This window comes from Mesoplodon densirostris, chromosome 6 (genome assembly GCF_025265405.1).
Source record: "Mesoplodon densirostris isolate mMesDen1 chromosome 6, mMesDen1 primary haplotype, whole genome shotgun sequence".
NCBI lineage: Eukaryota > Metazoa > Chordata > Mammalia > Artiodactyla > Ziphiidae > Mesoplodon > Mesoplodon densirostris.
In genome coordinates, this window is record NC_082666.1 from 40,956,523 (window position 1) to 40,979,694 (window position 23,172).

The 23,172-nt window shown below is 40.5% G+C and overlaps 1 protein-coding gene across 1 annotated transcript; it reads right to left on the reverse strand.

Moving 5' to 3' along the window:
- Window positions 1-1,829: 1,829 nt before the first annotated feature.
- Window positions 1,830-6,519, reverse strand: CTSL (cathepsin L). The gene is made up of 8 exons (XM_060100920.1): window positions 6,472-6,519; window positions 5,844-5,980; window positions 5,419-5,541; window positions 5,180-5,326; window positions 4,291-4,515; window positions 3,679-3,841; window positions 2,893-3,010; window positions 1,830-2,081 (listed from the first exon to the last, which is right to left on the reverse strand). The coding sequence occupies exons 2-8, from the start codon at window positions 5,967-5,969 to the stop codon at window positions 1,982-1,984; spliced, it is 1,002 nt and encodes a 333-aa protein (XP_059956903.1). The 5' UTR covers window positions 5,970-5,980; window positions 6,472-6,519; the 3' UTR covers window positions 1,830-1,981.
- Window positions 6,520-23,172: the final 16,653 nt, after the last annotated feature.

Genomic DNA, 23,172 nt, shown 5'->3' on the forward strand with positions numbered 1-23,172 from the left:
TCCAAAGTAAAACATGTAGTTAAGCCCAGTCAGGAAATTGGAAAGATGGTTTTTTCAAGCTGCTATGTATCCTGGTAGTTTGTTTTCCAGTAATAGATAACCAGAATAGTCTTTTCACTGCATGCCCCATTGGTTCCCGTGTCCTAGAAACCTGTGTGTGGGCCCAGCCTCATCTCCCACACCTCAACCTTCCCACTTTCTCTAAATGTTGTTTCTCTTTTCTAAGGGGTTCTGACCCGGGAAGTCTCTGCTCAGATACCCACCCTTTTATCCTGTGTTACTGCCCGGCTCCTCTGGGTCCATGTCCCGTTTCTCTTCCTTCTGGTGTTTCAACCACCTCCACTAACAGCACCATCTCCTCCTCAGGGTTGGGAATGTCTCTTCCACAGGGTGATGACTGGGATGCCATGGGTGCTACATCAATTCCAGTTTGTCTCTGTGTGGTCCCAACCAGTAGAAGGGACTCAGATTGGGAGCCTCCCAAATCTTCCTGTGGCTACACTTGATCATGCTATCCCAAAACCCACAGAATTTTACTCCAAATGACACAACATCTGTCATTTTAGGTCAGAAAGTTGGAAATGTAAGCGCCCGCGAGGGAAGGCCACATTGAGGGTCCGGCATGCACCCTCCAGTGCAGATGGACTTGACCAGAGGCTGCTGGAGGTCTTGTGGGCTGAGACCCCAGTTCTCCTCCACCTCATGTCTTCGGAAGGAATTACAGGGTCTAATAACCAAATGCTTCCACCTACTCTTTATTTCCTTGAGTAGGAAGGAACATGAGAATTTTAAACCCAAGGACAGCAAATGAAACTATATGCTTCCTTAGCCTGCGAAATGTAGGGAGTTTTTCTTTTTTAAAACAAATTCAGGAATTAGGCAGCTAGGTGTAAATTAGGCTTCAGACTATCTCTTTCGATGCTTTCACCTATTGCCCACCTCTGAGGCCACAAGACTATTTCTGAAGCCCAGCCTCAAACGTGGGAGCTTATCCTTCATCGCATATGGACACAAAGACAAACATTCTTGGCAATCCATTGTGTCTGGTCCTTCCCCAGCTGCAAAGCAGCCACATAGTTTTCGCTAGAAGTTGGGGAAGATGCACCAGAAATTGGCCCTGTGACGTTCATCCTGTAACTCTGCTGGGTTGTCACCATAGTGGGTCAAATGATCATGATCTCTAAGGCCCTTTTCTTTCTTTTTTTTTTTTTTTTTTGTGGTACGCGGGCCTCTCACTGTTGTGGCCTCTCTCGTTGCGGAGCACAGGCTCCGGACGTGCAGGCCCAGCGGCCATGGCTCACGGGCCCAGCCGCTCTGCGGCATGTGGGATCTTCCCGGACCAGGGCATGAACCCATGTCCCCTGCCTCGGCAGGTGGACTCTCAACCACTGCGCCACCAGGGAAGCCCCTAAGGCCCTTTTCTTGATTGGAAATTGTATGTATATGTGTTCACTTTTCTAAAATGTGAATTTTTTCCTTATTAAAATAATTTACCTTTGTCCTTTAGATTGTTTGCCAAATTTTGTTCTATTCAAGGGTTGGGTCAGACACAGTCAATAGGCAGCTGACACATTCAGAACTATAAGAACCAGAAGGCCACACAGCCATTCTAACAGACCACTGGCACACTCAGTTATGTCTTCAGGGCCCAATTACCTTTTTTACTCTACAAAAACGTAATGTATTAAAAACAGAAAGATGTACCACCTCTACTGTGAAATTGTTTTATTTTAAAGGTAAAACTTTATACATCCTTTTAAAACATGAAAATTCAAAATTCTTGAGGCAAGTCGATCATACAAAATTATTTACAATAGTATTAAAGGAGTGGCAACATTTCACCAGCATAAAATGTCACAGAATTCAAATCACAACTTGGATCTTCAATGATTCAAGTGTTTCATCCCACACAATAAGGTCTGGTTAGTTTTAAAGAAAATTCTTCCTCTGGATATTCTGTTCTCAATCCTGCCTTTGAGATTTAGACAGTAGGATAACTGGCCATGGTGGCGATTCCACAGTTGTTGTCCCGGTCTTTGGCCATCTTTATGTAGCCATCCATGCCCCAATCTTCACCCCAGCTAAAAGAAGAGAGGGTTTTCCATTTTATACAAAGAATCAAACACATTTATCATTATTAATACTTAAACAGTACCCCAGAGGCCAGGACAGATTCAGAAAGAAGCAAGAAAGACAGTTGTTCTTGTTCCTGGTTGAGTTCTAAATGTGTAAATAACTTCAATCTCCAAACCTCTCACGGAACTGCAAGATTAGAGACAGAAAAAGGAAACTCTTGGGGCCAGATGTGTTTCAGATTTAAGAAAATTTTCAGATTTAGAAATGCAATGGTGCTGGGACTTCCCTGGTGGCGCAGTGGTTAAGAATCTGCCTGCCAATGCAGGGGACACGGGTTTGATCCCTGGTCTGGGAAGAACCCACATGCTGTGGAGCAACTAAGCCCATGCGCCACAACTACTGAGCCTGCATGCTGCAACTACTGGAGCCCACGTGCCTAGAGCCTGTGCTCTGCAACAAGAGAAGCCACTGCAAGGAGAAGCCCGCGCACGCAATGAAGAGTAGTCCCCACTCGACGCAGCTAGAGAAAGCCCACGCAGCAACGAAGACCCAAGCAGCCAAAAAAAAAATAATAATAATAAATTAATTAAATAAAAAAAAAAGAAATGCAATGGTGTCAGAACTACATCAATACCCTAGGCAAGCTTGAGAGAGTACCTTAATGTTATAATCAAACATTAATATGTCTGTGCTCACCCTAAGTGGCATAAAGACTTTGGAAGTGTACTTAAGGGTTTGAGAACCTGTATCCAAATACTGATTCCAAAAGGGACTCCCATTTTAATCTCAAATGTAAGTATTTTGGGCACTTTATACCTGTTTTTGACAAGCCAGTATTTATTGTTATCTGAGTCTGCTCCTTCAAACCCATAGCCAACCGCCAGAACACCATGATCCAGGTCTTCACTGCTGCAGTATGGATCATAATAAATGCCTGGGAAAATAAAATTCAGTGTTGGGGTGAGGACCTTCAAGTGACACATGACAGTAACCCAGCCTATCAACTAGGATAAGAGAGACACCTCAAAATTCAGCTAAAGGACATAAATCTAGATAAGATTTAAAAACAAGATCTATTTTTTTAAATCTAGGCTAGGGACCTAGCCTAGCGGAAATACTGGAACAATCTCTTTTGTACACTAGCGGAAATACTGGTACAATCTCTTTCGTAAACAATGTGTCAAGAGGCATAAAAGACCACTCCCTAAAACCTTATCATTTGACTTTCAGAATGTCAGTCTAGGGAAACAGCACACAACACAAAATTACTTCAGGCAAGATGTTCTTTCCAGTTTTAATTACAGTAGTAAAATTCTTTGGAAAATTTCAAAGGTCTAACAACTGGAAAAAAGTAAATTAAGCTATACGAATCAAATTAAGTAGCCATTTAAATATATTTGTGAAGTGCTTAAAATCATGGGGATATGGTTCAAGTAATGTCAAATGGACACATCAGGCACAAGTACTACATGAACAACTATGTTAAATCTACACCCCCCCAAATTATACACTGAATTCTACACACCAAAGAGTCAATCCTGCTGTATGTCATGGTGGTTTTCCAATTTTTCTGCCTAAACTTCCATACAGACAAATGCTTACCTGCTTTATAGAACTGGAAGGTTGGATGGCCTGCATCTATAGCAACAGAGATGGGGCCCACAGTTGCCACTGCCTTCATAAGGGCCTTCTCTTGCTTAGGAATGTCCACGAAACCAGTGTCGTTGGCAGCAGAACTCTGGGGTCTGTAGTGGCAGGATTCATCCTTTCAAAGGTAATGGGGAAGAGACTTGATTAATACCATCCCCCTCCTGGGGTAGATGAGTTCAAGACAGTCTGCAGCTTAATGATTTCCAAGTCAAGTGTGTTATAAAGCATCCTAGGAGATGAAATGATATTGGTTGTTTTGAAATGGAAAAAGTGGCTGGTGTCTATTCAATGAGACATGCTCAGTCTACCTGTCCATAAGAAACTTTTACTCTGGAGAAATTTATACTTACATAGAATGGTATGTATATTTCCACATGACACAGAAATATTAACAGCTTTATGGTAACTATCTAAACAAAGAGCCGTGCAAGGCTAACATATTTTAATACTAGTTCTGACAGTCTGCAGATATAGAGTCTACAATCTAAAATATGAATTCTAAATTGGTATCTGTTTTCCCCCAAAGTGTTCAACTTTGATAACAAGATAAGGAGCTCCTTTTACCCTTCCAAAATATGGATAGGATTCCTCTGAGTCCAGGCCTCCGTTGTCCTTAACATACTGGAAGGCATTATCCATTAGGCCACCATTGCAACCCTCATTGCCTTGAGGCCGAGAGCAGTCCACCAGGTTCTGCTCACTCAGTGAAATAAGTTTGCCAGTTTTCCGGAACATCTGTCCTTCAAGGGCGCCAGTTGCACTAAAAGCCCAACAAGAACCACACATACCCTGAAAACAAAATTTAAGAGCTCTTAGTCTACAACACAAATAGCAAGACTTTGACAACAGCCCATATATCTGAAAATGCTTTTAAAAACTAGTGAATTGCATCCAAACTCTAGTCATTCACAGCAGCCCATGGGGCGTTTCCAAAAGGAAACCTCTTCTCCAGGCATTTGAGGGCTCTTGTGTCCACTTTCAGTGCTTCAGAAGGAAAAGCCTTCAAGAGCTGGCAAACAACTCTTCATCACAGCAAATGCATCTCTCATTCCAAGAAACTTATCAACACAATTCTTTTTCTCTCAAGGAAATTTGAAACCAAATAAAATGTTTTAAATTCTTGAAAAAACAAAAAACGAGTGAATCTCATGTTGTTCCATAGCCTACCATTGCAAGGATGGCAACTCTGGGCTTCCCTGGTGGCGCAGTGGTTGAGAGTCTGCCTGCCGATGCAGGGGACACAGGTTCGTGCCCCAGTCTGGGAAGATCCCACATGCCGTGGAGCGGCTGGGCCCGTGAGCCGTGGCCGCTGAGCCTGCGCGGAGCCTGTGCTCCGCAATGGGAGAGGCCACAACAGTGAGAGGCCCACGTACCGCAAAAAAAAAAAAAAAAAAGGATGGCAACTCCTATTTGGCTTTACTCTTGGAGAGAGATCTGCTGAATACTGTCATACCTGATTCTTCACAGGAGTTACATAGCCTTTCTCTCTCCAGTCCATGGATGAGGGAATCAAAGCAACGACAGGTACTGGGAACACTTTCCCCTTCTTGTGCTTCTGGTTTCGAAGACCATTCATCACCTGCCTGAATTCTTCACTGGTCTTCAAGGAAAAGGAAACAATGTTGAAAAGCAAGAGGTTATTTTCCTAAAGTACTAAGGAGGGGAGGCACAAAAAGTTCATGCCACACTCACCATGTCACCAAAGGCATTCATTGCCATGGTGAAGCCATGTTTCCCTTGGCTGTATTCTTGATTGTGCAGGTCAATCATTTTCATATTCTTCTCCCACACTGTTCTCCTCCATCCTTCTTCATTCTACAGGCAAACAGGTAACCTATACTCTTTATTTCTATTTAAAACCAACCCACCTTCACCAAGTGGATTTGCAGAAAGAGAGGAAGAGAAACCATGGCCAGAGATGGCTTTATACTCTTGGGAACTGTTTCCCAGCGCCCACACAACAGGGTCGTATGCCCGTACTGTACTCAGTAATGGGTGCCACGAAGTTACTGCCCTGGTAAGAGCCAGCCTCAAGAGGCTACTATCTGCTATAAACTCCCAACAGCCTGGACCATTCTCTGCGGGGTTTCAGATGGACAGTTTCAGATGTTACCAACCAAGCCATATAGTTTCCTGTGTGTTGCCTTCCACAATTTCCATTGTGCATTTAAACTGAGATCAAGTTTTGGAGCCGCTAAGGCTATTCCCAAGCAAAGGGCAGTCAGGATGAGTGAAGGATTCATGTTTCAAAAGCCTAGGAAGGGAAAAAAAAATGAGTATCTCATTAAACCAATCTTACTAAAAGGCCATCCTACTTTTTTCTGAGACGTTATACCCACTATGGTGGAGTAAAAACATTTATCTTCCCAAGTATTTACACAAGGACTGTAGGGGAAGGCTAAGTACGTGGATAGAAAAAAACAGCTCGAGTCCCCAGTTGCCGCGCCGGAGACGGTCAGGCTCTTCTGGGACTTAGAGTCGCGGCTAGGGTGAAGCTCCCTCCCGCGTTGCAGGCGGGGCCAGGCCAGGGGCGTGCCGCCCCGCCCCCCGCCGCCGGCGAACGCTCGCCGCTCTCAAAGGATGTTGACGCGGCGCAGGGAACAGCGGGCACTGCAGCCGGCGTGCGGGGGTCAGGCTGCCCTGTGTGACCGGCGCCTCCTGGGACCCCTCCAAACCCCAAGCCTGGCAGTCCCGCTGGTTCCCGGGGTGACCCCGCCGCGCCAGGCCCCAGCTCGGGGTGCTCACCTGCGGCGGGCGCAGCTGCGCGCAGCCAGCAACTGTAGATCCGGGGGCGTCGGAGGTTGGGCTGTGGGCGCATGTCCTCCCATTTAAGGCTCCGGGATTCCGCTCGGCCGGCCCCGCCCCCCGCTAGCCCGCGCCGCGATTGGCTGAGCTGCATATGGACGGGGCCCCTGTGCTGGGACTCCCGGCGCCTCACGGGACTGGTCCCAACTTGGCCAGGTGCCAGCCTCAGTGGACCCGACGGCGGCGAGCTGGGCAGCACTGAGAAGGGCGGCCGGCGCCTCCTTGGGGACCCGGATCAACTAGTTACCTCGATTGCGCTCGGCCGGTGGTTCACGAATAGAAGCTTATAGCGAGCACCAAGTGGATTATCAGCGCAACCCTGTACCTCCTTTAGTCCTAGAGTTTTTGGTGGGTGAAAGTCTGCGGGAGGGCTGTCTAGTTTAGGGGTTACCGCTTATTCCACAGCAAAGGTGGGGCGGGCTGGAGGAATGGGGAGCCCTCAGGCAGACGCCTTACCTCCCGGGCTGAGGGTGGTACCAGCTGGGTTTGAGAAGAATCGGAGCGGAAAGGCAGTTCCTCAAAGCTCGGGACGCGCTGGTCACTCCCCAAATCCCAGGAAGGAAAGGGGACGGGCTGGGTGGGTCTCCAGAGAAGGCCTGGCATTTTGTAATGCCCCTTTCCTGTCTTCCCGGTCAGGGGTTCCTCTCACCTCTCAAGCTTTCCTCAAAACCAACAGAAACGAGTTATTTACAGAAAAATTTAGTTTTAAAAAAGGAAAGGTGGAAGGAGAAACTGCTTTTACCTTCCCACACTCTACATTAGGGATTGTTATGTCTTCCTTAGTATCTAAGGTGCTTTTCTTGAGATTTAAGAAATTTGACTTTTACTTCAGTGAGTTCTACTTTACATTTAATGTCAGGATTTAAACGACAGTTAGTGAAACGTTTTAAATGGAGGAAAATAGATTTATATATTAAATATTAATTTATATAATTAATAATTTAAGGAGCACAAGCCAAAAAGTTGTACATGTTTGTCCTTTACTACATAAAAATGTATTCATTGTAGAAAATACCTTTTATAAAAAATTATTACCTCATGTCCCTTCCCACATTACCTTTTTTCTCTGCATATTTTGAATTTTTTTAATATAAATGTAGTCATGGTTCACTGGCCTTGTAAACTAATTTCTACTTAAGATTAAATGGATAAGCATTCTGGAAGCACAATCAGACACAACTTTACTGTGTTAATATGTACATAACATAAAAAAGTCTATTTTAACCATTTTTAAATGTGCAGATCAGTGGCATTAAGTACATTCACATTGTTGTGCAACCATCACCGTCAGCCATCTTTGGAACTTTTTCATATTCCTAAACTGAAACTCTGTACCCACGAAACAATAATTCTGCATTTCTCCCTCCTCCCAGCCTTTGGCGACCACTATTCTAATTCTGTCTCTCTGAATTTGACTATGTACCTCTCATAAGTGGAATCATCTAATATTTGTTCTTTTACGCCTATGTCACTTCACATAATGTCTTAAAGGTTTATTCAGGTTGTAACATGTCAGAATTTCTCTTTTTTTCTAAAGGTGAATAAAATTCCCTTGTATGAATGTACCGTGTTTTGTTTCTCCAGTCATCCCTGGATGGATATATGGGTTATTTCCACATCTGACTATTTTGAATGATGCTGCTGTCAACGTTGTTGTACAAACGTTCCAATTCCTGTTTTCAGTTCTTTTGGGGATCTACACGGAAGTGGAATTGCTGGATATGGTAGTCCTGTGTTTAATTTTTTTCTATGTTTTCCAAGGTGGCTGCACCATTTTACATTTTACCAGCATTGCACAGAGTTCCAATCTTAAATATTTTCTTAAATTCTTTGAGTTGCCTTTTCATAAAGTCAATACTGTCCTTTGGTGCACAGAAGTTTTAAATTTGAATGAAGTCCAGTTTACCTATTTTTTCTTTGGTTGCCTGTTCTTTTGGTATCGTATCCAAAAAATTATTACTAAACCCAATATCAGGAGGCTCTTCCCTTGTGTTTTCACCTAAAGTTTTATAGTTTTAGTTCTTATGTTTGCGTCTTTGATCCATTTTGTGTTAACTTTTGCATATGGTGTAAGGGAAGGGTCCAATTTCATTCTTTTGCATGTGGATATCCGACTTTCCCAACATCATTTGTTGAAAAGACTATCTTTTCCCTATTGAATGGTCCTGGCAACCCCACACAATTTAGAAAAATCAATTCTTTAAAAATTTTAAGATCTTTGAAGAAATAGAAACTTTTCTTTCTCAGACACGACTAGAGGCTGAAGCTCTGAGGTGGTTACAAAAGTGTGTTGTATTATAAATGACTGGAGGTTAAAAATTTTTTTTAATACACCGTGGAGTTCAACACAATCATTCACTCAAAAAATCTAAGTACATAATCTAATATATGGGTTTTACAGTTGCCCTTGGGTCACAGGGTGGAAAAACCTGCCACTGCATGACCATGAGTACCTGGAGCAATAACCTGTCTGGAGGCTGTTTTGAAGAGTGGCGGCTCCTTTGTTTCTTGGAATGTGATGCAAATGCATTGAAGAATGCTGGACTTTTAAAAATACCGAATGTGCCTCAAATCTGCAATTAGACCAAGAAATATCTAAATGCCAGAGAAATATGGGAGAAGGCCATTTAAGCAAGAAACTGCAACATCTATTTATATAAAATCCGTTAAGTAATGTATTACAGAAAGACATTAACTTAGCCATTTAGTTCTTATTTCTACTCTTCTATCTCATTTCTTTGCCAAATAACTTAGATGAGTGCTCATTATTAAAATGGTCACATTTTAGTCAAGTGACCAATCCTTAACTCTGCCTTTGATAAAATGCAGTTAGCAGAACTTACTGATTCCTATTTAAAATTCAATATCTGTGAAAGTATATTCTATTTTTTTGAATTTTATTTTCTTATACAGCAGGTTCTTATTAGTTATCTATTTTATACATATTAGTGTATACATGTCAATCCCAATCTCCCAATTCATCCCCCCCCAGCCACTTTCCCCCCTTGGTGTCCATATGTTTGTTCTCTACATCTGTGTCTCTATTTCTGCCCTGCAAACTGGTTCATCTGCACCATTTTTCTAGGTTCCACATATATGCATTAATATACGGTATTTGTTTTTCCCTTTCTGACTTACTTCACTCTGTATGACAGTCTCTAGATCCATCCACGTCTCCACAAATGCCTCAACGTTGTTCTTTTTTATGGCTGAGTACTATTCCATTGTATATATGTACCACAACTTCTTTATCCATTCATCTGTCGATGGGCATTTAGGTTGCTTCCATGACCTGGCTATTGTAAATAGTGCTGCAATGAACATTGGGGTGCATGTGTCTTTTTGAATTATGTTTTTTTCTGGGTATATGCCCAGTAGTGGGGTTGCTGGGTCATATGGTAATTCTATTTTTAGTTTTTTAATGAACCTCCGTACAGTTCTCCATAGTGGCTGTATCAATTTACATTCCCACCAACAGTGCAAGACAGTTCCTTTTTCTCCACACCCTCTCCAGCATTTGTTGTTCGTAGATTTTCTGATGATGCCCATTCTAACTGCTGTGAGGTGATACCTCATTGTAGTTTTGATTTGCATTTCTCTAATAATTAGTGATGTTGAGCAGCTTTTCATGTGCTTCTTGGCCATCTGTATGTCTTCTTTGGAGAAATGTCTACTTAAGTCTTCTGCCCATTTTTGGATTGGGTTGTTTGTTCTTTTAATATTGAGCTGCATGAGCTGTTTACATATTTTGGAGATTAATCTTTTGTCCATTGATTCATTTGCAAATATTTTCTCCCATCCTGAGGGTTGTCCTTTCGTCTTGTTTGTAATTTCCTTTGCTTTGCAAAAGCTTTTAAGTTTCATTAGGTCCCATTTGCTTATTTTTGTTTTTATTTCCATAACTCCAGGAAGTGGATCAAAAAAGATCTTGCTGTGATTTATGTCAAAGAGTGTTCTTCCGGGCCTCCCTGGTGGCGCAGTGGTTAAGAGTCCGCCTGCCGATGCAGGGGATACGGGTTCATGCCCCGGTCTGGGAGGATCCCATATGCCGCGGAGCAGCTGGGCCCGTGAGCCGTGGCCGCTGGGCCTGCGCGTCCGGAGCCTGTGCTCCGCAACGGGAGAGGCCACAACAGTGAGAGGCCCACATACCGCAAAAAGGAAAAAAAAAAAAAAAAAAAAAAAAAAAAAAAAAAAAAAGAGTGTTCTTCCTATGTTTTCCTCTAAGAGTTTTATAGTGTCCAGTCTTACATTTAGGTCTCTAAGCCATTTTGAGTTTATTTTCATGTATGGTGTTAGGGAGTGTTCTAATTTCATTGTTTTACATGCAGCTGTCCAGTTTTCCCAGCACCACTTATTGAAGAAACTATCTTTTCTCCATTGTATATCCTTGTCTCCTTTATCATACGTTAGTTGACCATAGGTGCGTGGGTTTATCTCTGGGCTTTCTGTCCTGTTCCATTGATCTATATTTCTGTTTTTGTGCCAGTACCATATTGTCTTGATTACTGTAGCTTTGTAGTATAATCTGAAGTCAGGGAGTCTGATTCCTCCAGCTCCGATTTTTCCCTCAAGACTGCTTGGCTCTTCAGGATCTTTTGTGTCTCCATACACATTTTAAGATTTTTTTGTTCTAGTTCTGTAAAAAATGCCACTGGTTATTTGTTAGGGATTGCATTGAATCTCTGGATGCCTTTGGGTAGTATAGACCTTTTCACAATATTGATTCTTCCAATCCAGTAACATGGTATAGCGCTCCATCTGTTTGTGTCATCTTTGATTTCTTTCATCAGTGTCTTAGAGTTTTCTGAGTACAGGTCTTTTACATCCTTAGTTAGATTTATTCCTAGGTATTTTATTCTTTTTGTTGCAATGGTGAATGGGATAGTTTCCTTAATTTCTCTTTCTGATCTTTCATTGTTAGTGTATAGGAATGCAAGAGATTTCTGTGCATTTATTTTGTATCCTGAAACTTTACCAAATTCACTGATTAGCTCTAGTAGTTTTCTGGTGACATCTTTAGGATTCTCTATGTATAGTATCATGTCATCTGCAAACAGTGACAGTTTTACTTCTTCTTTTCCAATTTGTATTCCTTTTATTTCCTTTTCTTCTCTGATTGCGATGACTAGGACTTCCAAAACTATGTTGAATAATAGTGGTGAGAGTGGACATCTTTGTCTTGTTCCTGATCTTAGAAGAAACGCTTTCAGTTTTTCATCATTGAGAATGATGTTTGCTGTGGGTTTGTCGTATATGACCTTTATTATGCCCACTTTCTGGAGAGTATTTATCATAAATTGGTGTTGAATTTTGTCAAAAGCTTTTTCTGCATCTATTGAGATGATCATATGGTTTTTATTCTTCAGTTTGTTAATATGGTGTATCACATTGATTGATTTGTGTATACTGAAGAATCCTTGCATCCCTGGGATAAATCCCACTTGAGCATGGTGTAGGATCCTTTTATTGTGTTGTTGGATTCTGTTTGCTAGTATTTTGTTGAGGATTTTTGCATCTATATTCATCAGTGATATTGGTCTGTAATTTTCTTTATTTGTGGTATCTTTTTCTGGTTTTGGTTTCAGGGTGATGGTGGCCTCATTTAATGAGTTTGGGAGTGTTCCTTCCTCTGCAATTTTTTGGAAGAGTTTGAGAGGATGGGTTTTAGCTCTTCTCTAAATGTTTGATAGAATTCACCTGTGAAGCCATCTGGTCCTGGACTTTTACTTGTTGGAAGATTTTTAATCACAGTTTCAATTTCATTACTTGTGATTGGTCTGTTCATATTTTCTATTTCTTCCTGGTTCAGTCTTGGAAGGTTATACCTTTCTAAGAATTTCTCCATTTATTCCAGGATGTCCATTTTATTGGCATAGTGTTGCTTGTAGTAGTCTCTTATGATGCTTTGTATTTCTGCGGTGTCTGTTTTAACTTCTCCTTTTTCATTTCTAATTTTTTTGATTTGATTCCTTTCTCTCTTTTTCTTGTTGAGTCTGGCTAAAGGTTTATCAGTTTTGTTTATCTTCTTAAAGAACCTACTTTTCGTTTTATTGATCTTTGCTATTGTTTTCTTTGTTTTTATTTCTGCTCTGATCTTTATGATTTCTTTCCTTCTACCAATCTTCTACTTGTTTGTTCTTCTTTCTCTAGAGTCTTTAGGTGTAAGTTTAGATTGTTTATTTGAGATTTTTCTTGTTTCTTGAGGTAGGATTATATTGCTATAAATCTCCCTCTTAGAACTGCTTTTGCTGCATCCCATAGGTTTTGGATCATCGTGTTTTTATCGTCATTTGTCTCTAGGTATTTTTTGATTTCCTCTTTGATTTCTTCAGTGATCTCTTGGTTATTTAGTAATGTATTGTTTAGCCTCCATGTGTTTGTGTTTTTTTACATTTGTTCCCTGTAATTAATTTCTAATCTCATAGCATTGTAGTCAGAAAAGATGCTTGATATGATTAAAGTTTTCTTAAATTTACTGAGGCTTGATTTGTGACCCAAGATGTGACCTACCCTGGAGAATGTTCCGTGTGCACTTGACAAGAAAGTGTAATCCGCCCTTTTTGGACGGAATGTCCTATAAATATCAATTAAATCTATCTGGTCTATTGTGTCAATTAAAGCTTGTGTTTCCTTATTAATTTTCTGTCTGGATGATCTGTCCATTGATGTAAGTGAGATGTTAGAGTCCCCCACTATTATTATGTTACTGTCGATTTCCTCTTTTATAGCCGTTAGCAGTTGCCTTATGTATTGAGGTGCTCCTATGTTGGGTGCATGTATATTTATAATTGTTATATCTTCTTCTTGGATTGATCCCTTGATCATTATGTAGTGTTCTTCCTTGTCTCTTGTAACATTCTTTATTTTAAAGTCTATTTTATCTGATATGAGTGTTGCTACTCCAGTTTTCTTTTGATTTCTATTTGCATGGAATATCTTTTTCCATTCCCTCACTTTCAGTCTGTATGTGTCCCTAGGTCTGAAGTGGGTATCTTGTAGACAGCATATATATGTGTCCTGTTTTTGTATCCATTCAGCAAGCCTGTATCTTTTGGTTGGAGCATTTATCCATTCACCTTTAAGGTAATTATCAATACGTATGTTTCTATTATTATTTTCTTAATTGTTATGGGTTTGTTTTTGCAGATCCTTTTCTTCTCTTGTGTTTCCCACTTAGGGAAGTTCCTTTAGCATTTGTAGTAGAGCTGGTTTGGTGGTGCTGAATTCTCTTAGCTTTTGCTTGTCTGTAAAGCTTTTGATTTCTCTGTTGAATCTGAATGAGATCCTTTCCGGGTAGAGTAATCTTGGTTGTAGGTTCTTCCCTTTCATCACTTTAAGTATATCTTGCCACTCCCTTCTAGCCTGTAGAGTTTCTGCTGAGAAAACAGCTGTTAAACTTATGGGAGTTCCCTTGTTTGTTTTTTGTCATTTTTTCCCTTGCTGCTTTCAATAATTTTTCTTTGTCTTTAATTTTTGTCAACTTGATTACTATGTGTCTCGGTGTGTTTCTCCTTGGGTTTATCCTGCCTGGGACTCTGTGCTTCCTGGACTTGGGTGGCTATTTCCTTTCCCATGTTAGGGAATTTTTCGACTATAATCTCTTCAAATATTTTCTTGGGTCCTTTCTCTCTCTTTTCTCCTTTTGGGACCCCTATAATGCAAATGTTGTGTGGTTAATGTTGTCCCAGAGGTCTCTTAGGCTATCTTCATTTCTTTTTATTCTTTTTTTTTTTTTTTTTTTTTTTTTTTTTTGCGGTATGCAGGCCTCTCACTGTTGTGGCCTCCCCTGTTGCGGAGCACAGGCTCCGGACGCGCAGGCTCCGGACGCGCAGGCTCAGCGGCCATGGCTCACGGGCCCAGCCACTCCGCGGCATATGGGATCCTCCCAGACCGGGGCACGAACCCGTATCCCCTGCATCGGCAGGCGGACTCTCAACCACTTGCGCCACCAGGGAGGCCCTTTTTATTCTTTTTTATTCTGTTACACAGCAGTGAATTCCACCATTCTGTCTTCCAGGTCACTTATCCCACCTTCTGCCTCAGGTATTCTGCTATTGATTCCTTCTAGTGTATTTTTCATTTCAGTGATTGTATTGTTCATCTCTGTTTGTTTGTTCTTTAATTCTTCTAGGTGTTTGTTCTTTAATTCTTGTAGGTCTTTGTTAAACATTTCTTGCATCTTCTTGATCTTTGCCTCCATTCTTTTTCCGAGGTCCTGGATCATCTTCACTATCATTATTCTGATTTTTTTTTCTGGAAGGTTGTGTATCTCCACTTCATTTAGTTGTTTTTCTGGGGTTTTATCTTGTCCTTCATCTGGTACAGAGTCCTCTGCTTTTCATTTTGTCTATGTTTCTGTGAATGTGGTTTTCCTTCCACAGGCTACAGGATTGTAGTTCTTCTTGCTTCTGCTGTCTGCCCTCTGATGGATGAGGCTATCTGTGTGAAAATATATTCTTGTGTGCATCTGTCTAGATTTCTTTTGCTTACTAGTTAAACAGGATATGATTCTTTACCCCATCTCTGTAAGTTTTAAACCATAAGGGAGTGAACAAATCTCATGTGGTGGTATTCAAGACCCTGAGGCCACTTAACAGCTCTGCCCAATATAACACCCCCCCCAATTTGATTAAATTTAATGAGCCAAGAATTATGCTAAGAAACATTATCCAGACAACTGTCCATTTGTAAAGTGGTTTATTGTCACTTATAATTTTATGGAAAAGAACCTGTTTATGACAGCAAACTGTTGATATTCATATGAAGCCATTTATGAAACAACTTACTTTTTTGAGCTACTGTAACATTGCTTTTCCTGTAGGGTTAAACAGTCAGCCTATTCATTAAATCAATCAGTCAAAAAGAATTAATTAAGCTCTGACCTTGTGCTCATTCTCTTTTGCTTGGTGTAGTTCGAGAACTTCTGTAGAGACAATCTACATGTTCCTTTCCTAACAGTTTTCTCAGACTCAACCTCTCTATTTTAAAACCTAAGATTCCCACCATCATCCTGATTTTACAGCAAATGGGCACAGAGCATGATAGATATATATCAATGAAATTATGGCAAGCGTCTTGGAGCATTAGGTAAACTTGTGACCTTGTGTCACTTTCCCCACATTCCTCATCCCTACTCCCAAGTCTATAAACAATCCTCTGAACACAAGAGGATCTCTTCTGCAAATCTGACCTGGGTGTTCTGCCATCTACTTAACTTCTCTTAGAATGAGAGAATATCATCTGGGCACAGGATGCTATTAGTAATAAAATGCATTTAAAAGAAGCAGTTGTGGCTTCCTTCAACCAGAACTCTGTGTTCTGTACTGAACTCTTACATGCTATTTCATCTGGCCATGTTAGCAGTACTCTCCAAGAACAATCAGATTCTTTATTCAGAGAATAAGTTAGTTCTCAAAAATAGAAGCTGTGTTCCTCAGTGGATTCTATAGATTTGAGGATAAAGTTTAGATGTGCTTGAATCCACAGCTACAGGTCTGCTTTGAGGCTGATGAAACCAGGATAGGGAGACAACAAGCATTATGCGTTGGGGGGGGACATACAGGACACAAGGAAAAACAAAAATAAGCCACACAGTGGAGTCAGTAACTCAGTCAAACATCCAAAGTTTATATTGAGAAGATATCCTTGGTTTTGGTTTTTGAGGTGATCATACAGAGAATTGGGGATGCTTGATTACACAGTTCTTTTTGTTTTTTGTGGTCTTAGAATTTTTAAAAGCATGTTTCAGTGTGCCTTTAGAATTGGTGAATGAATGAACGTCATTTTTTAAAAGCTGAGATTATCATTGGAGGTAGGTTGCAGAGGTTTTGTCACCAAGAAATGATCAAGCAAAGAACACAGAGCAAAGGGCACAGGGCAAAACACCCTCCTGGAGGCTGATGGGGTGGGAAGAGGCCCAGTCCAGGGCAGGCAGCATGCCTCCTGTGTGGCTCACCTGTCTTTTCCTCCTTTCACATGACACCAGGTAAGTCAGCACTGGCACTGAAGTCCAGAGCCTGGCCCTGGGGAGCTTTGGTTCCTTATCTCACCATGTCCTCAGTGCTCATGTTTTATTCTCCTGGTGCCTTCTGGCACCCAGAGTCCAGTTTGCCAAACGAGTGATGGGGGCTGGCGGGTGAGGGATGAGGGCAAAGTTCCCAAGGCTCAGTTTCCTTTTCAAAGCTCTGCTGGCCTGAAGCACATTTATTTTTTCACTTTAGAGGGGAATCTGGCACCACCCTTGATTTTGTATACCCCACTGCTGTGACCATCTTCATCTGTAAAATGGGGCATACAATAGCACCCATCTCCTGCGGCAGTGGTTCTCCAAGTGGGTTTCCTGACTGGTAGCATCTGCATTACTTGGGAACTTGTTAGAAAAACAAATTGTGGAACCCCCTCCCAGACCCACTGAATCTGACACTAGGGGGATAGAGGTCAGCAATCTGACCCCCAGGTGATTCTGATGCACCCTCAAGCTGGAGAACCATTGTCATAGTGTTGTTGGGAACAGTAAATGAAGGAGCACATATAAAAAGCTCAGAACATTGCCTGGCACCTGTGTTATTTAGATATGAGAATCATCATTATCATCCCAGGAATCTTTTCTAATCATGTTTTAATTTCTAGGAGTACCAGGTACTCACAGGTGGAGATGCCCTTCCTGTGGAACAAACCCCAGGGCACTTATATACGCAAGCTCTCCCAACAACACAAAGATTTCCTCTGTTTGACTACTTACCTTAATGATATAGGAATTGATTTTTACTTATGTCCTATTTCTTTTTTAATATATAACATTATTTTAACATATAGTCCACCATTTCCACGTGAATATTTTGTGGTTTTTTAGTATATTCACTATGGTATGCAACCATCACCACCATCTAATTCCAGAACATTCACATCACTCCAAAAAGAAACTTCATACTTATTAGTCTCAGTTAGTCCCAATTCCCTCCAATTCCCATAATCTACATTGGGGCTCTATGGATTTGTCTATTCTGGACATTTCATAGAAATGGAATCATGAAAAATGTGACCTTTTGTGCCTGGCTCCTTCAGTTAGCATAAAGTCTTCAAGGTTTTTTCATATTATAACATGTATCAGTACTTCATTCCTCTTTATGGCTAATATTTCAATGTATGAATACACCATATTTTAAAAATTCATGCATCAATTGATGGACATTCGTGTTTTTCTCACTTTTTTGGCTATTATGAATAATGCTGCCATGAACTTTTGTGTACAAGTTTTTGCATGAAGGTAATTTTTTATTTCTCTTGGGTATATACATAGGAATTGGTATGTATAATTTTCTGAGGAAGTACCAGACTGTCTTCCACAGTGGCTACATCATCTTACTTTCTCACCAGCATCATATGAGGGTTCTAATTTCTCCACATCCTCTCTAAGACATCTTATTGTTCCTTTTGAAATGGTGTCCACGCTAGTAGGTAGAAGTGATAGCTAGTGGTTTTGATTTGCATTTCCCTAATGAATGATGATGTTGAATATCTTTTCATGTGCTTGTTGGCTATGTGTATATATTCTTTGGAGAAACATCTATTCAAATCATTTGCCCATTTTAAAAATTGGGTTATTTATCCTTTTATTGTTGACTTGTAAGAGTTCTTTATATATTTTGAGTATTATACATTTATGATCTGTGTGATTTGCAAATATTTTTTCCCATTCTGTTGTTTGGATTTTCACTCTTTTGATAGTGTTCTTTTTCAAAATTGTGGTAAAATACACATAACATAACATTTACATTTTAACCATTTTAAGTATACAGTTCAGTGGTAATAAGTACATTCACATTTTGTGCACCCATGATCACCATCTGTCTCCAGAAGTCTTTTCAAATTGCAAAACTGAACCTTTGTCCCATTACATAATAACTCTCCATTCCTCCCTTCCCCCAACCACTGGCAACCATCATTCTACATTCTGTAAATATACTACAAACCACTGAATTGTCCATTGTAATATGGTGACTTTTCTGATATGTGAATTATATCTCAATTTAAAGAAAAACAAGGAACTTCCCTGGTGGTGCAGAGGATAAGACTCCACGCTCCCAATGCAGGGGGCCCGGGTTCAATCCCTGGTCAGGGAAGGAGATACCACATGCATGTTGCAACTAAGAGTTCACATGCCACATCTAAGGAGCCTGCCTGCCACAACTAAGACCAGGTGAAACTGAATAAATAAATAAATATTAAAAAAAAAGAAAAGCGTGAGAGAGAGACTGATTGAAATCATTGGACATTTTATGATGTCTCATAATGTCACTATTGTCTCGTGGATTTTACTAAAAGTTGTCTGCCTTTCTCCCAAGAGACCCCCTACAGGGATACTGAGGAGGAGGAAACAGTTTGTGGAAAAATGGTAAAAATGAGCATGGAGGTAAGACTCATCCTAACCAAATGTCTCATCTAGTGATTTCCACATGTACCAGCATAATAAAATCATTGGCATTTACCCCTGCTAAGCACTTTCCAGATCTAGGCACTGAAACCCACAGTCAATAAAACCTGTAAACACAATGGAAAGTTGTCACCTCAGAATGGATAGTTTGATCATTTGCCCAGTGGATGAAAGGACAGAAAATTGGGACTTGTTTGAACTTTTATTTCTGTTTTATCTTTTTGGTTTTCCTTTTGGATTGAAGAAGCAGTGAAAATCATTGATGCTTTCTCTTCTTCCTGTTTATCATTTTGATTGAGGTGGAAGAAAGCATTAATAAATAATCATGTTTTGCTGGACATAGTAAACTTTGAAAACACAAATTACAGAGCATCCTAAGGCTTCTATTTCAAAACTTTTCTATGTTACTGCCATGTTTGCATTAAAACAATCATGGAAAAATGACAAACCAACAGAAACAACAATTTTTATAGCCCTTGACTTCATGGTTTTACCACCCGATAGCACTGGCTTTGAAACAGATAACTCCAATCTCATCTTTGGTAGTCATGAACTTGGTACAAATAACTTATCTTGGGACTTCTCTTGTGGGGCAGTGGTTAAGAACCTGCCTGCTAATGCAAGGGACACAGGTTTAATTCTTGGTCCGGCAAGATCCTACATAGCGTAGAGCAACTAAGCCCGTGCACCACAACTACTGAGCCTGTGCACCTAGAGCCCGTGCTCCACAACGAGAGAAGCCACTGCAATGAGAAGCCCACGCACTGCAACAAAGAGTAGCCCCCGCTCGCAGCAACTAGAGAAAGCCCACGTGCGGCAATGAAGACCCAACGCAGCCAAAAATAAATAAAAAAATATAAATAAATTAAAAAAAAAAACAAACCAAAAAACCCCCAAATAACTTATCGTCTCCAAGCTTTGGTTTCATCCACTATAAAATGTGGATAATACTAATGACCTCATAAGACTGTATTAAAAATTAAATGAGATAACATGTGTATTGATATAAGCAGCCCCTTACAGAATTTCTCCCTCGAAAATGGACATATCCTTGAGAAATGACATTCCGTCCAAAGGCACACTATCATTGCAGTGACCTCTGTTGCCACTGTCTGTTGATCATGTCATTGCTTTTACCTTTCATCTAGAACCCTACTGTCAGGCAGTAGAGAAGTTTGTAACTTGATTCAGGGAAGCAGTCCTCAATCACCATAAAACCATGGGAGCTTGTACCCTTCCCATTCAGCATGGTCCTCTGCCAAATCTCCTCCATTTTTCCACGTTATTGTCCTAGTCTCCCTCCAGGGACTCACGAACCTATGAGTGGATTTGAAATTCTCTAAGAGGGTGATAGACTTGTAAAGTATGCTTCCAGTTTCATTTGAGGAAATTGAGTGGTAGGCATGAGACAAAGGCTCTTGAGGAGTTTAGGCCTCATGCACACAGCACTGGCCTAGAGTGCCAGGCCTGGGTCTAGAGTGACACGAATGACTGAGCCTTGCCTTTACTGCCAGCCCTTTAGCCAGATCTGTAGGACTGGGTGTTGGCTCCATTTCCTCTCCACTCTGTCCCTCCTGGGAATACTGTATAATGTGTTGGAATGGAAGGGCAGGAGCCTTGGGATAATAACAGCACAATGGCTAGATTCAGGAAATGATGTTTTGCTATTCATTCTAGGAATCCTTACTGAGTCCGCTTTATGTCAGGCCCTGTGCTGAAGAATCAGTGATGAACAAACACTGATACTTCCCTATGCTGGAGGAGCTCACGTCCATGCAGTAAGCATGAATCAAATATTCCCTTTGGATAATATATAGACTTGAGCTTCCTTTCTTCCTCTATTGACCTAACAATCTGGCATTTTCTCATTTTGTGGGTCCCCAAGTGATGAAGTTTCCATGTAGCCATCCCATCCCCCTGGTAGAGGGAGACTCAGAAAGCATGGCAGCCTCCTCTTCTCTGGATTTCATCAGGAAAAGGAGGAATCCAGAACGACGCTTAATAAAAGACCTTCTGACCTAGTGCCCTTCATTAGAGATCAAACGTACCTGGTGGATTCAGGTGTCTCTGCTGTAATCACAGGGCTCAGCATCTGCCACCAAGCTCTGCTCCAGCTCACCCAATTGTGACCTGATGTTTGGTCTCAGTCTTCAGGGAGTCGTCTGACTGTACCATTGACCCTCAGGCTGCCCGCATGGTGTCCCTGTGGTGACCTCACTATTACCCTCTGTAGGTGTCCCTGTATTAACAGAGAAAACAAGGGTCAATATTCCCATCAGAGAGGACAGGTAGTGGTGGAATGGTTCAGCCTCACCACTTTGGAGTTATTTCTCAGGAGGGCAAAATGCTTATTTTAACAGAATGGGTAGAGAATCTATCCCCTGTCCACCACTGAGGTATTATCAATATGTCTAGGATCATAAATGGCATCAATAATACAAATGCTTCTATTTTAAATCCAGTACTATACCATGGATATCTTTCCTTGTCAATACATACAGCCTTCCATTGTTCAACCGTAATTCCCTTAACAATTTCCTTTTTACTTACTGATGGACATTCAGTTTATCTTTCATTTTTTCTTTTGTAACATGGCAGTCAATATCTTTGCACGTACATCTTTGTCGATGTGTATAAATAGTATTATAAAATTAATTCCTGGAAATGGAACTACTTGCTGAAAAAAGTTATTTCAATGTGTAATCCCACCTGTAATGAATTTCCTCACAACTCATAAACGAGCTCTTTTAATAGGCAAAATGTGATCTAATTTGCATATCTTTTTTTGGGGGGGTGTTCTAATTTCAACTTTATTATTATAAAATCAAAGTAGTATTATTTTCACCATTATGTTTATCATTATCATGGTCTTTACCCTAAATAATTGATGTAAACTGTATTTACCATGTATTGAGAACCCATTCCACACAGAGTTGACTTAATATAATTTAATTCGCTCCTCACAACAACGATATGAGGTAAGAATTATTCATTGTACAATTGAAAAACAAAATGTGAGTTACTTTGTGCCCTTAGGCAAGTAATTTTAATTCTCTGTGCTTCCATTCTAAGAACACAAAAAGGGAAATAATATCTTCCTTATCTACTACATAAGGGTGTAGTATTTTTACAGTATTAAAGTACTATATATCTGCCAGACATTTTATGGTGCCTGTGAATTGTTCTGGTGACAACATGAGACATGATATGTTCACAGTTTAAAAGTGCTGAGAAAGATGGCAGAACAGAAATAAGACTAAAAAGACATGAGGTCTGAGTGCTGGGATGTGGTCTAACCACCAGCAAGCTGTGTGATGTAAGTCACATAATCAATCTTTCTCTGGACCTCCTTTTCCTCATTTCTTTTTCTTTCTTTTTTTTTTAAAGCAGGCACAGCGTTTATTAGAAGCACAGTACATGTGGGAGAACACATGGGCAACCTTGTAGAGTGAGATGCACACTTCCTCATTTCTAACATATAAAATATAAAAGTAAGGAGTTAGACTAGATGGAGTTCAACTTTTTCAGGGTTAAAATTTCTAGAACTATTAGTTTGCTTAAATCCACAACTGGGCTTTAAAATCTTTTTTTGAGCAACATGGATAGACCTAGAGATTATCATACTAAGTGAAGTAAGCCAGACAGAGAAAGACAAATATCATATGATATTACTTATATGTGGAATCTAAAAAAAAGGATACAAATGAACTTATATACAAAACAGAAATAGACCCACAGACATAGAAAACAAATTTATGGTTACCAAAGGGGAAAGGCATGGGGAGGGATAAATTAAGAGTTCGGGATGAACACACACACATTACTATATATAAAATAGATAACCAACAAGGACCTACTGTACAGCACAGGGAACTCTATTCAATATTTTGTAATAACCTATAAGGGAAGAGAATCTGAAAAAAAACAGGTATATATGTGTGTGTAACTGAATCACTTTGCTGTACACCTGAAACTAACACAACATTGTAAATCAATATACTTCAATAAAAAAAGAATCTTTGTTTATTGTCAGCTTTGAGGTATCTTTCACAAGCAATAAACTTCATTAGTTTTAAGTGCACAGGTTGATGAGTTTGACAAATTCATCCAGTTGTGTAGCCACCACCACAGTCATGATAGAGAACATTCTCATAACTCCACTAAGTTCCCTCCTGCCCCTTTGTAGTCCATCCCCTCCCCCAGGCCCA

What these genes read in the sequence shown, in the direction of transcription:
- CTSL (XM_060100920.1), bottom strand. Translation starts at nt 5,969, where the DNA reads ATGAATCCTTCACTCATCCTGACTGCCCTTTGCTTGGGAATAGCCTTA. An exon ending in TGAATGCCTTTGGTGACATG is followed by an intron (nt 5,327 to 5,418) that starts GTGAGTGTGGCA and finishes TTTTCCTTGAAG; the next exon opens with ACCAGTGAAGAATTCAGGCA. An exon ending in CTTCCAGTTCTATAAAGCAG is followed by an intron (nt 3,011 to 3,678) that starts GTAAGCATTTGT and finishes TTATTTTCCCAG; the next exon opens with GCATTTATTATGATCCATAC.